General features: G+C 43.9%; 1 protein-coding gene across 1 annotated transcript in view; it reads right to left on the minus strand.

Moving 5' to 3' along the window:
- Positions 1-1406: 1406 nt before the first annotated feature.
- Positions 1407-19268, minus strand: part of zanl (zonadhesin, like) — a gene marked incomplete at its 5' end in the record, with an annotated part of 51985 nt that continues 34123 nt past the window's right edge. The window contains 35 exon segments of the mRNA XM_079184637.1: positions 1407-1741; positions 2688-2731; positions 3470-3563; positions 3782-3919; positions 4192-4327; positions 4443-4645; positions 5995-6125; positions 6290-6451; positions 7303-7504; positions 7604-7733; positions 7824-8071; positions 8215-8359; positions 8589-8797; positions 8886-9157; positions 9273-9400; positions 9501-9665; positions 9889-10035; positions 10154-10251; positions 10368-10512; positions 10603-10811; positions 11312-11488; positions 11603-11697; positions 11787-11895; positions 12091-12268; positions 12533-12780; positions 13066-13210; positions 13486-13688; positions 13794-13963; positions 14727-14834; positions 15116-15259; positions 17008-17153; positions 17620-17744; positions 18044-18160; positions 18659-18797; positions 18934-19127. Of these exon segments, the coding sequence (XP_079040763.1) occupies positions 1686-1741; positions 2688-2731; positions 3470-3563; positions 3782-3919; positions 4192-4327; positions 4443-4645; positions 5995-6125; positions 6290-6451; positions 7303-7504; positions 7604-7733; positions 7824-8071; positions 8215-8359; positions 8589-8797; positions 8886-9157; positions 9273-9400; positions 9501-9665; positions 9889-10035; positions 10154-10251; positions 10368-10512; positions 10603-10811; positions 11312-11488; positions 11603-11697; positions 11787-11895; positions 12091-12268; positions 12533-12780; positions 13066-13210; positions 13486-13688; positions 13794-13963; positions 14727-14834; positions 15116-15259; positions 17008-17153; positions 17620-17744; positions 18044-18160; positions 18659-18797; positions 18934-19127 (5360 nt within the window). The 3' untranslated portion in view covers positions 1407-1685.

Here is a 19268-nt window from a genome sequence, read left to right on the forward strand (position 1 = left end):
AGGTTTTTGTTCTTCCAGGCGAAGGCCCACGACTTACTGAAAACGGGTCCGTGACCCTCCAGTTGAGAATCACTGCTTTAACCCTTGTTGTTCTGCCCTGAATAAGTTAACTGTTAAATCTGTTTTCATTGTTTCATGCATAAATATATGGCGCTTTTATTTTGACACCTGTAATGAAGCAGGAAGTGAGAAACAGGAAGTAGGAAGTTGAGAGCTGTAAACTGCAGAGAACATGGTCGCAGCTGTGTGGTATCCCATGTTTAATCCACAGTAATCCTTCACCTGAATTCCTCAGAAAGCAATGTCTGTAAGTGTTTTATGTTCTTAGTGTGTTGAATAAGTAAGAATGGTGACCTTTGTTAGGTAAATGTGAACATAAGGCTGTTTATATTTATCTGTTATTCATATTGCAGTCAACTAAGATGTTTTGTATTTTCTTTTCTAGTTTCACTCTGATTCAACGTTGTCAACCTGATTAATATGTACGGAATCAATAAAGGAGCAGGCACGCTCGCATTCCTGGCTCTTGAAAAGGAGTTTGGCTGGCTGTTTATCTATGTTAACACTTAGGAAGTAAAACACATAGGGAGAACAGTACACTTGTGCTTAGGGACATTTTTGTTTTTTGATTTTCAATGTTTTGATTATTTTGGCTGTGTTAATGTATAAGGCATACATGTTGGTGTGAGGTTTGGATGGTCAACCTCAGCTCTGATAATGAGTCTATAATATACAGACACCCTGACCCTTAAGGACCAAACAGTCAAACTAAAACCCATTAAGACGGTTTTTGATCACACAGAGTAACAGCATAGAATCAATGTTGTTGCTAATCATTGACATATCCCAGACTTTGCAAAAATGTATTAAAAAAAACCCTAGCATTCAGTATATGAAAAATAATTACATGTTTGCATTGTTTTGTTTTAATAAAAACAACAGTGGCATTATGTAAACAAATACACAAGGATTCAATAAAACAAAATGAAAGAATATTTGGTAGTAATGATCAGGACAGAAGTGTAAGACTAAATTTCTATATAGTATTTTTATAGCACTTTGGGGGGACATTTTTGTCCTCAAAAGTGACAAGTGTGAGTATTTTTATTAATTGTCTGCACAAGAAATTTTAATGCAATCTGCAATGTTTCTAATCACTGTCATATTCCGGACTGTGAAAAAAAAAAAAAAATTCCCATATATAGCATTTAGGATAATTATTTTCGAAAGGGTTAGAATTCAGAAAGATTTATGTTTTATTGTTAGTTATGATGAGGACTGATTTCAGAGGAAGTCCAGTAAATATTGAAACTAAGTATAATATAAACCAGATGCAGAATATGGATACATGATACAAAATCCCTATAATCTGTAAGAATGAAACCAACTTTTAACAAAGACAAACATACATTTCTCTCTTTTTTTTTAATGCATTTCATTCCATAAATACATAAACACTTAAAGGCACACACACAGAGATTTCCACTTTTCTGTTAATTTAACATGCACATCAGACTAAAATTACATATTCAAAAGCATAAGTTAAGAAAGCAAAACATGGGTACATGAACAATATCAATAACATTCACAACTCTCACAAGACTTCCTTCATTTCTGACGGAGTTTTATTCTTCAGGAGGCCTGCTGAAGAAGCCTCAGAACAGACGCGTCGCAGGCGTTTGTCATCACATAGTAGTCACTTTATCCTTTCTTTCGTCATTTATGTTTGTATAGGGAACAGCTGTAAGAGAAAAAAGGGACAAATATTAGAGAAAAACTAATGACCACCATCAGGAAGAATTTGATAGTTGAATCTGTCTGCAGACATTCAGATTCTTATTAGGAGATTACGGATTTTTAAAGTAATGCAAATATTCTTAGCTACAAACATACATATTTCTTTTGACAATTTCTCCTATTATATGGCTGTTAAAGAGTCAACTGGGGCCGTGTAGTAAGAGTTGAACAAAGGACAAACTGTCAAGGATAACGCTGAAAATTAAATCAATTTAAAAAGTAAATGAGAATGAAATTGAATTAGGATGCAAAGGGATCAATGCAGCCTTTAATACATTTCTGTAGCGCATGACATCCGCCTGCAAATACTGTATATGAGTCATCCTCTAATGCTATTAGCTCAGTCTATTACTATGGGGTCCATTTTTGATTATATTTAGTTTGTATTTATATTTTATATTCATATTTAGTATTTGTCTTAGAGTCAAAAAAAAAAAAGGGTAAAACATTTTTTAAGTGTCTTGATAGAATTCTGGTAAGAATATTACAGAGAACTAAAACCTTTTTCCTTCGGTTGCTGTTGTCCCTATTAGTCACTTAGACACAAATATGGGAAAATAGGACATACCCAAAACACTTTAAGACACTGATATAATGCGTAGTGAGTCTTATTCAAATGTTTTAATTTAGTTTGAATTAAAATGACAAAAAGGAAACAAATACTGTCAGTGAAAAAAATAAATGGATTCATTGTGAGGAAGTGAATTTGCTGATGAGTCAGCATGTAATCTGACCTAAAGGTGGTTCTAACTCTAAACACGTTATAAACTGGGATCAGAGTTGTCACACTCAAATGTTGTTGTCTATTTTTAAAGGTAGTCCCGAGATCAGTGATCTGTTTGAGTATTATTCCTGTTTCTTAATTCTCCATGAACAATGACGATTCTTACTTGTGGATTTCATGCTGAGCTTCTTCTCGTCACTCTTGTGTTTCCTGCGGACAGAAAGAACCGAGGTGAGGGACGTCAAAATGCACGGGATTGCTGAGTCATGGTGCGAGCAGGAGAGAGTGCAGGTGGTTTTAGATAGCGAAGGTAGAGTGAAAGCAGTCAGGGAATCACACCCTCCCCTTCCCAGTGCTAATACAGCATGCTCCCAGAAATGCCCGCCAAAAAAAAAGGTGATGACGCTGTAATTTTCTCTCACCCACTGTGAGATGAATGCTGCCTCTGAATTACATAAATTTGTGACCTGCAATGAAAATGAAACTTTTATCTGGGCCTTGATGAGAGGGGATTTTATTTATGTTTAGTAGAGGACAGCGGCTGGGACATGTTGGTCAGCAGTCATGACACACACACACACGCACACACACACACGCACACACGCACACACACGCACTTTATTCTCGAAAATTCAGACTTTATTCTCAAAATACTGACTTGAAATCTGAATTGATATTAAACTCAGAAATCTGACTATATTCTCAGAATTTAAATTCTATTTCCAAAACTTTATTCTCAAAATTCTCCATAATCACAATTCTTTCTTGAAATCGGAATTGTGAGATTAATGCCAAAGTTGTAAGAATGATTAAAAAGAAAATATTCTGACATTAAACTAAAAAAATTGACATTTTTTACATGTAGCCCTAATCCTCCTAATCCTCCACACATCATCTCACACACAAGTGCTTTGATATTTGCACAGAACACAATCAGCTGGGACTCACTTGGATTTCTGTCGACAAGCGCACGCGACGGCGGTCACAATGATGATGACGACAACTGCGACCAACACCGCTATCAGGATGATCCACTTGGTTTCTGTAACGAACAACAATTACTTTATTAAACCCACACTTTCACTCTTCATTTTTCTTTTTCCATCAAGAAAAGATAAAAGTCAATGAAATCTAATCATGAAGTCAAAACCTGTGGATAGCACGTCCTTACCATGAGTACATTTGATGTTTTTTTTAACAATGCAGCAGAAGTCTGATGTAAATATCATAGTTTGACCCTGATGAGTGAAACAGACGTACCTAGTCCTTCGGTTTGTGTTATCTCCACCTCGCAGTTCGTTCCCTCGAAGCCCTCCGCACACTGACAGCTGTACGTGTTGTTGCTGGCCTCATTACACGTGCCTTCGTTCATACAGGGGTAGCTGAGGCAGGGACTCGCTGCAACACACAAGACAATATTATGTTTTTTGACAGTTTTGATCTTCTGTGTTATCAGTATACATAATTGATACTTTTGTGTGCTATGAGGAAATGTTTCACCTGGAAAAATTTGCAAACGTGTACATTAAAAAAAACAAAACAACAACTTTAGTTGTTCATGAGAAAGACTTGCATGGTGGCTAAACGTGGGTTGAGTCCATGGGGTTTACACTGAAATGAGATTGACTGGATGATGAATGAATTTTAATTCCACGGAAGCATAAACACACCTCTGTAGCAGTCACGTGTGAAGTCGTAGATGGTGCAGACGAAACCGCCCTGGCAGGTCTTGGGCTGGCACGCGGCGCCGGTGATGGTGCACTCACACGCCTCGGAACAGTCCTCAGTCACGAACTTCTCCTTCAGCTGCGAGAAATGGAGGGAGAGAGGTGAGGTGGAGGGTTGAAAGAGATCATCACACAATGACACACACACACACGCGCGCACACAGCCACTGCTGTAACTATAGAAGGCCTCTTACGGTGTAGTATCTGTTGAGGAAGGTGCAGCCACACTGCGGGTATGGCACGCAGATGCCCTCGCTCATGACGAAGCCCGCCGCACACTGGCAGCCCTCCACACAGGAGGTGGCGTCGCACTCTGAGGGGGCCGCCAGGTCGGCGCAGGAGGCGGGACAAGGTGACATGCAGGTAGAGTAGGTGCTGTTTGCAACACAGGACAGGACTGAGAGAGAGAGAGAGAGAGAGAGAGAGAAGTCACAACCAGGTGGCAACCTCCGGTTCTGCCGAGTGAAGCCAATTCGGAAGTGTCTTAAAACTTGCATTCTCTCTACTGACCATCAGGGGGCGACTCCTCCGGTTTCAGAAAGAAGTCTAACTGTGTAGAAGTCTATGAGAAAATGACTCTACTTCTCTCTTGATTTATTACCTCAGTAAACAATGTAAACATGAGTTTATGGTCTCAATCTCTAGTTTCAAGTCTTCTTCAATACAGCATGATGTTGATTTAGTGAATTATGGTCATTATGGCCATTCATTGGTTGCAAAAAAACATGGTGACGGCTGTAATCCAAGATGGCGACAGCCAAACCGTCGTACTGCAGTCCACAAACCAGTGAGTGACATCACGATGACTATGTCCACTTCTTATATACAATCTATGATAACAACCCTGTCTCATATGGGTATTGGCGGTTTCACTTGTCACACTATTTACAATAAACCACTTCACAAATCATGGTGCTGTGTTTTAGAAATGTGGATGCTTTCAGACCTCCATTGGCTTTCATTCATTTTTGTGCTTGAGCTGTGGCTTATTTTTTATCAAAGTAATATTATTGTTACGTTACTTTTCAGATGTCTCTGCACTGAAACTGGATTACCACTGAGCCGTTGGTTAGCTAGCTAGCTTGCTAAATCCGCCTTGCTTTAGTTCTACACTCATAAATTAAGCTAAACAATCTGGCGATAGCAATGTGCTTTCCACGAGAGTGTATGGATGAAGCATTAAGTTTGTTAGCTTTTACTAATTCGCTCTGGCTCTCTGCGCTTTCATGTTACTACTCCACTTCTCATTTAAGTTGTTACCACAAAACCTCAGTGAGTACGTAAGTCGGTTTAGTTAGCTCACTACAACCGTCACAATGGCAGCAGCACACATAAAAATGGCCGCCGACCTGTTCATCCAGCTACATTGATTTGAATGTCTGTTCTAATTAAATGGCTAACATTGTTAAGATGATGATGTAAACTTAAAATGAAAGTGTAATTCAACAATAGCATTATGATTTTCCACACATGTATGTAATATTTGAGAAAATAGGAAAATGAAAATGCAATAATCCAATTTTCATTCATTCTCATTCAGCTGTTTGACGTTACATTTTTACCTAAATAACACATTCGTATGTGGAAAATTATAACGCCATTGTGGAATGACATTTTCATTTTCAAGTTCATCATTTTAATAAAGTGCCCTGTGGGCCTCCACAGTCCTCCAAGAATCACTCCACTGTCGTTATTCCCACATGATGTGAATGCAGTGAAACTCTTTTCCCGCGTTGAGCATCTTACCACAGTCCAGCTGCTGCCGCCAGGATCCCAGTTTGACTCCGGCCTCCTGACAGGCGGCAGCGTACGCTTCATAACTGGCACAACGCAGCTCCGCACTGCCATCCTCAGCACACAGGTCAAACACACAGTCACTGAGGGACAAACACACACAGATTCCAATTTGAAGGAAGGACGTGAAGTGTATCATGTGTTGTGCACCAATTTAAACTGCACTATAACTCTCTCCAGAGGACAGTTTCAACGCACTCACGCATACACACACACACACACACACACACACACACGGACGACTCACTCCTGGTAGGTTTTAGGCGGCAGGGTAGCATGGCAGGCAGCAAACGGCCCCTTGGAGTCAGACAGCGCTCCACACTGAGCTGCGCTGTTGTAGTCATTGAGCTGAGACTGAGAGCAGCCCGACGTCTCAAATCCTGAATCTGGTTCGGTCTCCACCTCTCGCCTGGAGACAGATGGAACAGACAGAAAGGATGGAAAGGACGGAGGAAATAGAAAGGATTAAAGCTGCTGTCTTAACATTCTCAATATCTGCATACCAGATTACCATGAAATTTGCTTTGAAAAGCCAAAGTCAAGAGATTATGATTGCCAGAGATTGTGGGAATCTTCTGACCCTTCCTCTTCCACCACTATATCCATTTGACCTACTCTTTGGTCCATGACAAGATATCTCTAACACTAATATAACACTTAATATTGCTGTGGATATTCAAGCCCCCAACATAAAGACCCTCAGCTGTGGTAAAATATTTAAAAAAATAAAGTTCAGTTATTATTATTATTATTATTATATCTTACAGCCTTCTTTAGTGAACTTGCTCATGTGTCATAATAATAAATCATAAATAAGGACAGGGGTAAAAGTATGGAATTGTCAATCCTGTCTATTATCCTTTATTGCTTTTTCTTATATTTTAAAGTAAGTTTTCTTTATTTAGATATTTATTCATTTTCTTTAAACTTATTTTCTTAATTCAGTGATTTTACTTATGTATAATATCACTATTGCTATCTCTCTGTTATTTCATTTTTATTTATTTATATTTTCACATTTGTTATCTCTTTATTTATATTTAATTATTATTATCGTTATTATTATCATTATTATTATTACTTCATTTTAAAACAATTTAAAAAATAAGTAATTTTCTACTTAATATTTATTATCTCCATTACTGTCTCTTCTGAAAATGGGTCAATAAATAGAATCTCTATGCTCATGAACCCGAATATTTGTAAAATCCATAGAAAGTGTGTTTGCTGCTCCAGCAGGGACCCTGTTAGTGGACCTACCTGTGAGCGTGGACACTGTGAGGAAGGTCGAAGATCTTCAGTCCATCCCCCTGTCGGTCACTGACCCTCCAGCTCTCTCCGAACGTGTCCAGGTTCCTGACCACGATTCCATCCGGCTTCATGTACTCATTTCTGGTGATGCCGTCGTAGTTTCCACACAGCCCCCTGACAGAGTTCTTATAGGTGCTGGGCAGTATGATCTCTGATACACAAACAGAGAGATGGAGGAGGGGGGGGGGTGAATGGATTCACAAACGAGCCAAAGTCAGTTAGCGAGGGCCGAGGTTTCTTCTTCGCTTACCTCCGCGACTTTTGCCATCGAAGCGTACAGTGAGTCCGAAGTCGGTGGTGAGCTGGACCTGCCTGGAGTTCATCGTGATGGTCAAACCATCAACTGGACTGAGAGGAGGTGCAACGCGCTCTCCGTTCAGCTAGAAGATATACAATATCATTTCACTATTTACTTTTTAACACAAGCAACAAAGAAAGTGGCTTTAATAAGACGAAGACAAACTACTGACCAGGACATTCTTGTTCTGCAGGAAGCGGACGTTGACGCCGTAAACGTCAACGTACATCTGATCCAGGAACGACACCCTCCTGCTCCCCCCGCGTCTGATGTTCTTCCCCCGCACCACGAGGGGCGACAGGGAGTTCTGCAGGTTGTGGCCCTGAGCCAGGACGTAGGTGTAGGGGCCCTGGAAGTGATGGGTGAAACCATCGAATGTTCGGTGGTGAGGATCCCCAGAGATGCTGCACTTGTCGAACTCTACAGGATGATGTAAATGAAACGGTCAAAACGGATTATGATTTAAACGATACCTTTTTTATGGCTTAAAAGTCTTCAAAACGTCCACTGCCTAGCTACAACATGTTGGGGTATCACAGGTGAAGCCAGTCAGAGTGACTCACTGGTGGGTTTGCAGTAGACGTCTCCATATTTGTCCAGGCCACACACTGAGTTGGAATTACAGATGTGGTCCTTACACGTGATTTTGCCACCGAGGTTGCAGGTACATAAATCAATACATTTATCTGTCAGCCACGAGTCTCCCACCTACAGACACACACACACACACACACAGAACAGACTTGTTTACATTTAGAAACGGCAACGTGTAACAATCTTTACTTTAATTCCAAAAGTAGAAAACCCCTGAAATAGACCCTAACTTTTATTTGTGTGCCCACTAACAACCGCTAAGAAAAGTTCAAAGTGTAACCAGCATGTGTCTCTGATGTTCTGTGACACCACATACTGTTTAGGCGCACTCGGCTCCACTCACATCATGGTACTCTGAGTCTGAGTCCAGGCAGCCACATTTGTCCAGAGGAACACACTTGTTGTCGCTGAGGACGTAGCCGGCGTCACACTGGCAGCCCTCCACGCAGGCTGTCGGCGGGAGGTGGCAGAAGATGGGGAAGAGGTCGGAGCAGGTGGGGGGGCAGGGGGCGGTGCAGTCTGAGTAGTGGCTGTTGGTAGGGCAGGGCACGGCTGCAGGGGAAGGGAAAGACAATTATGAAAAGATCACTCGACTACAATCTTTTATTTAGCCTGTTGATGAGTGTGGCCGGAAACTCACGACAGAAGGTGTTGTTCCTCCAGCTGATGGTGACTCCGGCGCTCTGGCAGGCCTGAGCGTACGCCTCCACGTTGTCGCAGAGCGTCGCCTGCATGCCGTCGTACTCGCACATGTCGTAGATGCAGTTACCCAGGAAGGCCTCGGGGGGCACCAGCGAGTGGCAGGGCCTGAAGCGGTCGGAGAGGATGACCTCGGCACACTGAGCCTCGTACAGCTTCTCTTCCTCGGCTGTGCAGTTGGGGTGCACATCTGGACGAGTGTCTGGCTGGCAGCTAGAGGGGAGAACGTGAAAATATAACAAATCAACATGCATATGTTGATCATATCCTAGCTCAGACTATCCACATAATCACAGGAAACCATGTGTGATGGCTGTGAGCCACTGACCCAGGATCACTGTCCCCATCGGATTTCCAGCTGTTGCCCAGTTCAATCACATCCTTGGCTGGTTTCTTGTTGGGCATCAGGTTGTCATCCGAGGAGTTGTGGTTGTAGTTCCCGCACATGCCGCACAGCTGGAGAGGAGTAAATCGAGCAGGGTTATTACAAGCTCTTTGTTTTTCTGACTTGACGCAGAGACATTCGGACAATAAGACGGGCCTTTTGTCTTCATACCTTGTTGAAGTATTCTCCAGGAACCGTGATCTCCAGGTGATGGACGCCGTCGAACTTCACCTGCAGTCCAAAGTTTGTGTCCAGCAGACTGTAGGATCCACTGGTTAGCACTTTGGCTCCGGCTAAGTCGATGGAAACAGGCGTTCTCACACGCCGTCCATTCAGCTAAGACAAGACAGAGACCAGTTAGTCGTTGGCCATTTCATTAGGCTGTCTACCATTAGTGTTTTGCTACAGTTCCTGAGTCACAAACAGGAGAGAAAATAATTTAGATCAGACTGAGAAAATGGATCAACAGAATGTTTTTTTGTCTTTTGCCTCACAGGGCATCCGTAGTTTTCTGCGGCCAATATCATTTATATATTTTAAAAAGAATAGCATTCCTTACCAGAACTCTGCGGCTCTTCTGCAGTTCCACCACAGTGTCGTGAGGCAGGTAGACCTTGACAGAGCGAACATAGGAGGCCTCTGGCTGACCACGCTCCTCGTTTTTAGCCACGATCTTGAAGGGCGTTACCTTGGTGGTGTTACACACCTATGGGATTCAGAAAAAAACTCAAACAACGTGCTTTTACATGTCCTATTGTTTCAGAATGCACAAACAGATGTTTATCAAGTTGAAATAGACATTTTAAGGTGAAATTCCCCCGTACCTCCACCAGAGTGTAAGTGCAGGTGCCCATGTACGTGTGCATCACACCATCAAAGGTGTAGTAGTGAGGATCTCCAGCCACGTGACACACTCCTTTACCTGAGGAGGGAAAACATTTGATGGATAAGAAATAATGAACAGAACCGCAAATATTCTCAAAATGTTCTTTGCTGGTGAGAGGTGTCGTGAATCTTTGGCCCTCCGGTCCGTCTCACCTGTAGAGTGGCAGTCCAGCACTCCCTCCACGACTTTACACTCCTGTGCGGGGCTGCACTGCCAGGGCTCGCAGGTGACGTTGTTGTTGCCGTTACACTTACAGTGCTCTGAGCAGTCCGTCTCCGTGAACCAGGAGTCTCCCACCTGCACGCATTGTGCACAAATGAGAAATTCAGCGCACGCTCAAATGGGTCTTCTTGCAAAAATAATTCTCCGCCTGAGGCGCACGCTTACCGGTCTGTAGTGTCCGCCTGCGTCGGTGCATCCACACTCGCTGAGCGGGACACACTTGTCTCCGCTGAGGACGAGGCCAGGGCTGCAGACGCATCCCTCCACGCAAGGCTGGTTGCAGGAGCCGCCGGGGGCCGCGGGGTCCTGACAGCTGGGCTGAGCGCAGGCAGGGCCGCACGGGTTGTAATGGCTGCCCGGGGGGCACTTCAGAGCTGGAGGGAGGGAGGACAGATGGACAAGGGATGTTAGAAGGACGTTTTGTAAAAATACATGTGTTTTTTCCCCCGAATGTAAAGTGAAAAGTCACAATAGCAACTCTAAATGCTGCCAAGGATTTCATGACTGATAAATCCTGTGTCAGTGTGTCCTTGATATGAAATATCAAGAGGCAGGATATCCAGACACCAGCTCAAATCTTGCTGTTAAAGTCGGAAATTTTTTGGAGAAAAAAATGAAATATTCTCTTCGGTCATAAAGTCAGTGTGGACAACCTTTTAAAATATAAATGAACCTTTTCTCTCACCCTCCTACCCAGGCTTCGTCTTTGTACTTTTTTTACCTACACTGGCCCTTATACGCATTGGAAAATATATAAACGAACATTAGCCATACAAGCAAAAACTGTAACTGTGATTTTTGGTAATAAACTCAGTAAGGACATGACACACTGCTAGGGTCCTCTTTGTTTCCCACACACTCGCAGCAGACTTACGACAGAAGGTGTTGTTCCTCCATGCGATGGGGACTCCTGCAGCAGCACACATGTCGGCGTAGCTCTCTACGGCCTGGCACAGAGCCACGGTCTGGCCTCCGGTCGCACACATGTCGTACACGCAGTTTCCAAAGTACGGCTCCGGGGGCACGACGGAGTGGCAGGGCTTAAAGAGGCCTGGAGACCAAACGCACGAGAGACAAACTCATTTCACTCAATCACCATTTTCTCCATGGCAACAGGTTACTGTGTGTGTGTGTGTGTGTGTGTGTGTGTGTGTGTGTGTCATACCACTGGGATCCGTGATCATGCCGCAGCTGGTGGGCTTCTTGGCCTCCTCCTCCACGTCTTTATCACAGTCCTCCTGTCCTCCACCGTTGGTGCAGCTGGAAGAGGCAGAGGATTTATTAGAATGGAGTGAAGTGATGATTTTTGTAGTGAAATACGTATTTTTGTATTGCGTGACGTGACTCACTCGGGCCTCGGGTCAGGAACCTGCCAGCTGTCTCCCAGTTCGTTGGTGTTAGCAGCTGGTGTGTTGTCTGGCTTCAAGTTGTCGTCTTTGGAGTTTCCATTGAAATTTCCTGCCGGGGAAACAAACATTATGGGCTGCCTGTGTGATAGTACTTTGGTTGGCCTGGTAGTTTTGGGTCAGAACTAGCTGTCACGGAATAAACAAAACTTGGATTGGAATCCGTTGTTGTTAAAAAAACATTTCAGAATCCAATTTCAGAAGTATGATGTTTATAACAGCCTGAAACAGGACATGACATTCTTACCACACATGCCACAGAGCAGGCCGTTGTAGGAGGTCGGCACGGTGACGTCGGCGTGGTGGTTGCCGTCGAAACGCACCCTCAGGCCGAAGGACGTCTCCAGGACGACGAACTTGCCGCTCAAGTAGATCTTGACTCCGCCGATGGAGGTGACAGGTGGGACGACCGCCGTCCCGTTGACCTGGAGGACACGGAGACGTTTATTCTGACGGTGAGCAGAGAGTGTCTGACGTGGAGGCAGTCATTTCCCCCGGGGTTGTGCCCCCATCCCCCGATTTAACCACCAAAATCTGGAGATGATTTCTCCAAAGACATTTACAATTATTGATGACTAAAAAAACTGTAAACATTCACACCGAAGAAGGGCATTTTGGGCATTATCGCTACAAAAACCCCAGAAGAGATTTCTCCGAACCAGAGCCAGCTTCTCCGTCAGCTAACATACCTGGACCGTGCGGCCCTTGCCGAGGACGAAGGTCACCCCGTTCACGTTGACCACCACAGCCCTGACGTAGGAGACCTTCTTATTACTTCCCCTGTGCTCATTCTGCGTGTCCACGCTGAAGTACGGCAAGCCGGAGGAGACGTTGCAGGGTTTGGACAGCGTGTAGGAGCAGGCTCCCATGTAATGGTGGGTGTGCTTGTCAAAGGTGGTGTAGTGGGGGTCGCCAGATACTGAGCAGATGCCATTTCCTGAACAAGAGAACATTATTTATTTGAATATATTATTTATCAGTATGTTATTATAGTAGCAGTAGTATTATTTGGGAAAAGGTGTTTCCATATCTCATTCATCGCATCGACTCTTTTTCGCCCAATTGAGGACGTTTTATCGACTTTTATCGTTTCAATACAGCTTTTCGAATGCGATACTTCAAACTCTGCATAGAAATATGTGAATGGTGCTTTTTATAGTGTCAGCTTTGTGTGTGTGTGTGTGTGTGTGTGTGTGTGTGTGTGTGTGTGTGTGAGACATACCTAAAGGACGACATTCGTATTCTCCATCCTGCAGCTGGCAGCTCTCAGTGGTTGGTTTACAGCTGCTGTTGTGACACTGAATCAAACCTCCACTGTGACACACACACTTCTCCTCGCAGCCCTCCAAGTACCAGTCATCATCCACCTGACAAACACACACACACACACACACATATGCACATTATATATATGTGGCAAGCCCTCACAACAATGTGGTAAACTATAACAGTGCAATTTTACTGTTGAGTATGTGCTTAAAACATTGTTCATGCTTTAACAGTGAATACCAGCAACGTATCATGACTCATGTCTCCATTCAAATATTGTGCAGAGTTGTGCGTGAATGCTTTGACTAGAATACAGTAGAATCAGGCACTGTGACTTTGTGATTTAGGTCACTTGGACGTAGTTCCCACTCACAGGGTGATAGGTCCCGCTGGTGTCCACACAGCCGCAGTCCTTCAGTGACACACATTTGTCGTTGCTGAGGATGAAGCCCGGGTTACACTCGCAACCCTCCACGCACACGTCCTCGCAGCCGGGTGACCCGACCACACCCAGACACGTCTCGGGGCAGGAACTGGCACACAGAGTGTAGGCGCTGTTGGGAGGACAGGCCAGGGCTGCATGGAGATAGGGATGATGAAGACAAGGATGAAAAGATAAATGTTAGGTTGTTGGAGCTTTGACCCGCCGAGAAGACAAACGACAAAACGCTGAAGACTTACGACAGAAGCTCGGAGTCCTCCACTGATGGACTTTCGCGCCGGCGCTCTGGCAGGCGTCGGTGTAGGCCTGGAGCTGGTCGCACAGGACGTGCTGCTGGCCGTTGAACTGACACATGTCGTACACGCAGCTCTGGAAGAACGGAGTGGGATTCACCACACTGATACACTCCCTGGAAGCAGAGGAAGAACACTCAGATGGTCCAGCAAAGCTCAACTAATGACACGCTGCTGATTTCACTTCGAGCATCTTCTTAATCGTTCCTTAAAAAATGTAATTCTAAGCAACCAAACCTTAGAGAGACATTTGACAATTAGGCACTCGAAACATTTTCATGAACTGAGTAGAAAGAAATATATAAGGGTGCTTCTACCACACTACACACTGTAGTTTATTTAGATACAGTAAATGCATATGAAAATAAAATACATAAGTGTGTTTGCTTTTGGGTTCAGAGTCCAATTCTGTCCATGTGATGTTCCAGAAATGAGCTATAACTGTAATCTGAAATAGATAAATCAGGTAGACAATCTTACAAAATTGAACCAATGAACCGTCATTTGAGAACACTGGGACTGGTGTCAGTATCTGCAGTCACACCCTCTAACTACACTTTGTCCACGGTGGGTTATCTGATGCACCCCCATCCCCCACCAGCTGAATAAGTGCTGACGCTGCTCAGAACAGAGCGATGTCGATTTTAAAGTGAACAGCTAAAGGTTGATACAGAAAAATACAATTTCACTGAAAGGTCTTAAATAGATATACTGACAAACTTTACCACAATATTTCAATAGCAGAAAGCCCGACTTACAAACTGGATGAGTGGAGTTTTATCAGGGAGGAATAAGAGACACTACAGAGATGCATCATGGGATAGGTTGTTACAGTTGGAGCACTGTTGGAGCAGGAAGGAATAAAAACTCCTCTCTCACCTGAAAGGTCCAGCAGGATCTTTGATTTTGCCACATTTGTCTGGTTTCACCACCTCGGCCTCGAGCTTGGGGTCACATTCCGGGTCGGGCTTGGTGCCTGGGCTGCACCTGATCAACGCAAACACAACAACGGGGTCACGTCCCATTTCGCTCATCCACGTGAATCGTGGCACTGTCATTTTTTGACATTTTTAAAATGTATTTATTTATTTAGTAATAATATTTTTTCTGCAAAAAAAATATATTTGTATGTGTTCAACTGAATGCATGTACAGATTAGCATCTAGTCACATGTAGTTTAGTCACATGCTTGGACTACATGTGACTCCAGGGAAATTCGTAGGAAATCCTTAAATTCTCAGCATTGAAACGAGTGCGTGGAAACTCACGAGTCATCCTCATCCTCCTCCGTTTGCCAGCTGTTCCCGAAGTCGTTGACATTTCCCACCAGAGTGCCATCTGGTTTGGTGAAGTCGTTGCCCGCGTTGCCGTCATAGTCGCCGCATAGGCCGCACATCTGGTCGTAGTAGGAGCTGAAGACAAGGAGAAGACAGGATTAAGAGATGAGGAGAGATGTCTTAAAGACCGTATCGCTGGACACAGCTGCATGATTTGTTTGTTAGCTGTGAGGAATGTCACGCAATGCATTTGGAACGAGCTTAAAAGATCAAACAGTGTTTGGCCCTTTAATGGAATCCGAGAAACAAAGAGACAAAACCAAGAAATCTCTTCATCTGATACTATTAGTCGGTGCATCATCAATGGAAGATTTATAAGCAAAGTATTAAGAATGTTGGAGGATTTATTAGAAATAGCAGATCTCTATGACCTTTGAAATACAGCTGTATAGCTGAGTTCTTGCGCAGTTTTCATGACATACACCGAGATTAAACTTTGACCTTTAGCCGTTTATAGCATTGTATACTATTCGGTGCACACGGCGCACATCGTTCTGTCTTTCAGGGTGTTTCCACTGCTTCATGTGTCTGAAGACTTGTCGTGTTCATCATCCCAGCAGCAGAAATGGGGATTTAGAATGGATTCACAGCTACATAAAATGTGAAATGATGCACATGTGTCTGAAGAAAGAAGGCCCATAGGGCAGGTAGTGAAGTGGTTGGATGGGTCAAACAAACACATAACTTTCACCCAGGAGACCGTTGTTAGTGTGAAACCGAAAGTCATTTTTGACATTTATTTTACCTTACTTTTGCTACGTAACTTCTCTACTTTACCAACACCAGTTACATAACAAATGTAAATATTTTACGATATTGACTTATTTTAACCCAAACCACGATCTTTTCCTAAACCTAACCAAGTAAACCTAAAAACTACAAGTTAAACTCTGACGTTAAAAAGAGGCTGTATGCATGTAACCAGGGCAAACTGTACGCTTCCTGTGAACACAGAAGTTTGTTTTGAATGCATGTTACGACCAGAAACTGACTCATCGTCCCTGTTACAGCCACTGACTTTCCTCTGGCCTTATTTTTGGAACAGAGCCATCTCTCTCTGTGTTTCAGGTCTGCCACACCCCCTTTCAGTGCCTGGAGCGCCCACACCTCAACTTCATCAGTATGGAGCCGCATATCACCCCCCAAAACCAGTGCTCCTGCACATATTGGCCTTTGAGTCTCCCTGCTGAAACTCCTTATAACAGCTCTATTCTAGTTATCTTCTGTCTTGGCTGGCTAGTTGCTAGAGATGCTTTGTTTAACCAGTCTGGGTAAATTTGGGGAAGCCTTGTCAGGGCTCTCTGACATGTACTCTGCTATTCCTGTTTGTTCTTGTTTTGTGGTTAATTAGGGAGTTTAGAATAGTGTTTCTGTCTGTTGCGGTAGACCAGTTGAACTTCCTATTTTCCCGTTAGTGTGGGGGTTTCGTTTTTTATTTTGGCCTTGGAGAACCTGACGTCTTTTGGTTGGTTCATTTATTTCTGTTAATCTTTCTGTCTCTCTGTTCATTGTTACTCTTAAAGTGTTCCAGCAGCCTTCTCTTTGAATTTTGGCTACATTTTTGCAGTCTTTTTGGTAAACTTGTTACGTTACTCCCTGTTTTCCCTTGGACTTATTATATAGGACGTAACAGTCCCCGACACGCTCACGTTGGGAGTGAGTGTGCTAATTTCTTCCTTGATTATCAATGAAAAAATGGGAAATACAGACAGAATTCACCTGCTGTGTATGTGTTAACATTTTCCCAAAACAAAATAAAAGCCTAAAAAAACTGTCACATGAACGCATGCGACCAAGGGGAGCGGGATCGACCTCTGACCGACCTGGGGACTGAGATCTGGGCGTAATGGTTTCCATCCCAGCGCACCCGGAGGCCGAACGTCGTCTGCAGGGTGACGTACTGACCGGCAAGACTGAGAGACATGAGTGGAGAGGGGTAGTGGGGGAAGGCCACTCGCAGTCCGTTAACCTGCCGGAGGAGGAGGCAGAAAAGACAACATGAAGACGGTGATAAAAAAGCAACAACAGGTACACTTCATATTCAAGCTTTTCACATTTGACACGTGAATAAAAAATCCCAGGACACGGGGATTTAGGTCTCTGTGAAAAAAACCCCGTGGACGGGTTCAAACAGATGAGCACAGGAGACGATGAGGAGGACGAGTGTGGACAGATTTCTGGGATTATGGCATTAAAAAGAGATAAAAGTCAGGGATAAGATCAAATAAAAAGGCGAAGAGAATAAAGGACAGGCTTGTAATTTCACTGAACCAAAAGATTAAGATGCAGAGAGAGTGATACAGCTGGTGCGTGTGCCGCACATCTGTGTACACATGTCGTGCCCCGTCATCCTCCTGTGATACCAACAACTTGTAAAAGTACATTTATAGACACAGAATCTATTGTGTGCTGCTGTAAATGTTGTCCCCACTGACCAGAGTCCTCCTGGACTTCATCATGGTCACAGTGATTCCGTTCACGGTGACGTAGAGCTTCCTCAGGTAGGACATGCCTTTCACTCCTCTCTCCTCATTCTTCCCCTCCACTGAGAACCAAGGACCTGCACAGGGAGCGTACAAACACGTCAGTCTACTCCGTTTCTTAAGCCGCATGAGAATTTATCGCACTGTTCAAGGATGAACTGTGCAAAAAGTCAGATGAGTCAGACTAATGGTTATTTTAAAGTATCATGTAGTTGTAGTGCCACCTCCTGGTGTCAGGACCACTTAAAGTGGAAAATGCATTTTAAGAGCTGCCGCAGGTCAAATATTTAGATATTAGATAGAAGTATAGACAAAAAAAGAATAATTCATGACAAAAAAAATAATCTGGAAATGAAATAGAGTTGTCTGAACCTACCAGTGCTGTTCCTGCAGGTTCGGGCCAGTGTGTAGGTGCACGTTCCCATGAAGCTGTAGAACTTCTTGTCAAATGTGTTGTAGTGAGGATCTCCGGACACCACGCAGTCCTGAGAGCCTGAGAGAGAAAGGGACAAGCACCGGACATCAGAATACAACGCAGCAACTCATCATTTTAAGAAGAAGAAGAAGTAGACTGGTTATTCTTTTAACTCGCATTAGGGAGCTGTTGTTCCGTGTGGTAACCATAAAAGATGACCTGATTATGTTAAAGTAGTATGAAAACCTCAATGAAAATCACAAAAATCCAGCTAAAGTGTGTTGTGTGGTTCCTTCCATGTCTAAACAGCAACTCATTACCCCATCTTCCCCCAAACTTCTAGCTTTGTTGCTCGGTTATGATCATACTGAACCCAAATAGGGGCCCAGTAGTCGTTACCCCCTTATTCCCTGACATCTTGTTCCCTTGTACCTAAATGTATGTATCGTTATGTACACAAATAATTACAGGCCTTATTCTAAAGCCTTACCAGTGTTCAATATGTCTTACTAGTACTTCATAATTCATACCCAGCTCAGTTAATTTGGATGATGGTGCGCTTGGGTGCAAACTTACTTGTGGGGTAGCAGCCCAGCTCTCCGCCCTGGATTTTACACTCCTGCATCGGGGGGCATTCAGTGGGCATGCAGGTAATGAAGGGAGCATCACACCTGCACTTCAGCTGACAGTCCTCCACATAAAACTCGTCTCCAGGCTGACACACACACACATTTGAGCTGCGTTAGCAGATGAGGAAGCTTAAATCGAAGACTACGATGTTCTCACACAGCACAAATCTCCCACACACGCAGACCATTCCCTGGTGGCTTATCAAACCCACTTCACTGTACCTCGTAATACTGGCCGTTGTGTGCGCAGCCACATGAAGTCTTCTTGACGCACTTGCCGGCGCTCAGGACGTAGCCCGGATCACACACACAGGACTCGGAGCAGGGCCCGCCGCAGGAGGGAGGCTTCCCGTTGCACGTCTCCTGACAGGGGTCTGCACAGGGCTCATAGTGGCTGTTGGGGGGGCAGCTCAGAGCTACAGTAGGGGGGAGGACGGGAGGGTGAAGTCAGTGACAGTGGTGGCAGAGATGTACAGAAACATTTAATGATGTATTATAACCAGCCAGGGTTGCATGCAAAACTATGATGCCAAAATGAATTTAAACTATTAATAATT

Source organism: Pholis gunnellus, assembly GCF_910591455.1.
Source record: "Pholis gunnellus genome assembly, chromosome: 23".
In the NCBI taxonomy this organism is placed as follows: Eukaryota; Metazoa; Chordata; class Actinopteri; order Perciformes; family Pholidae; genus Pholis; species Pholis gunnellus.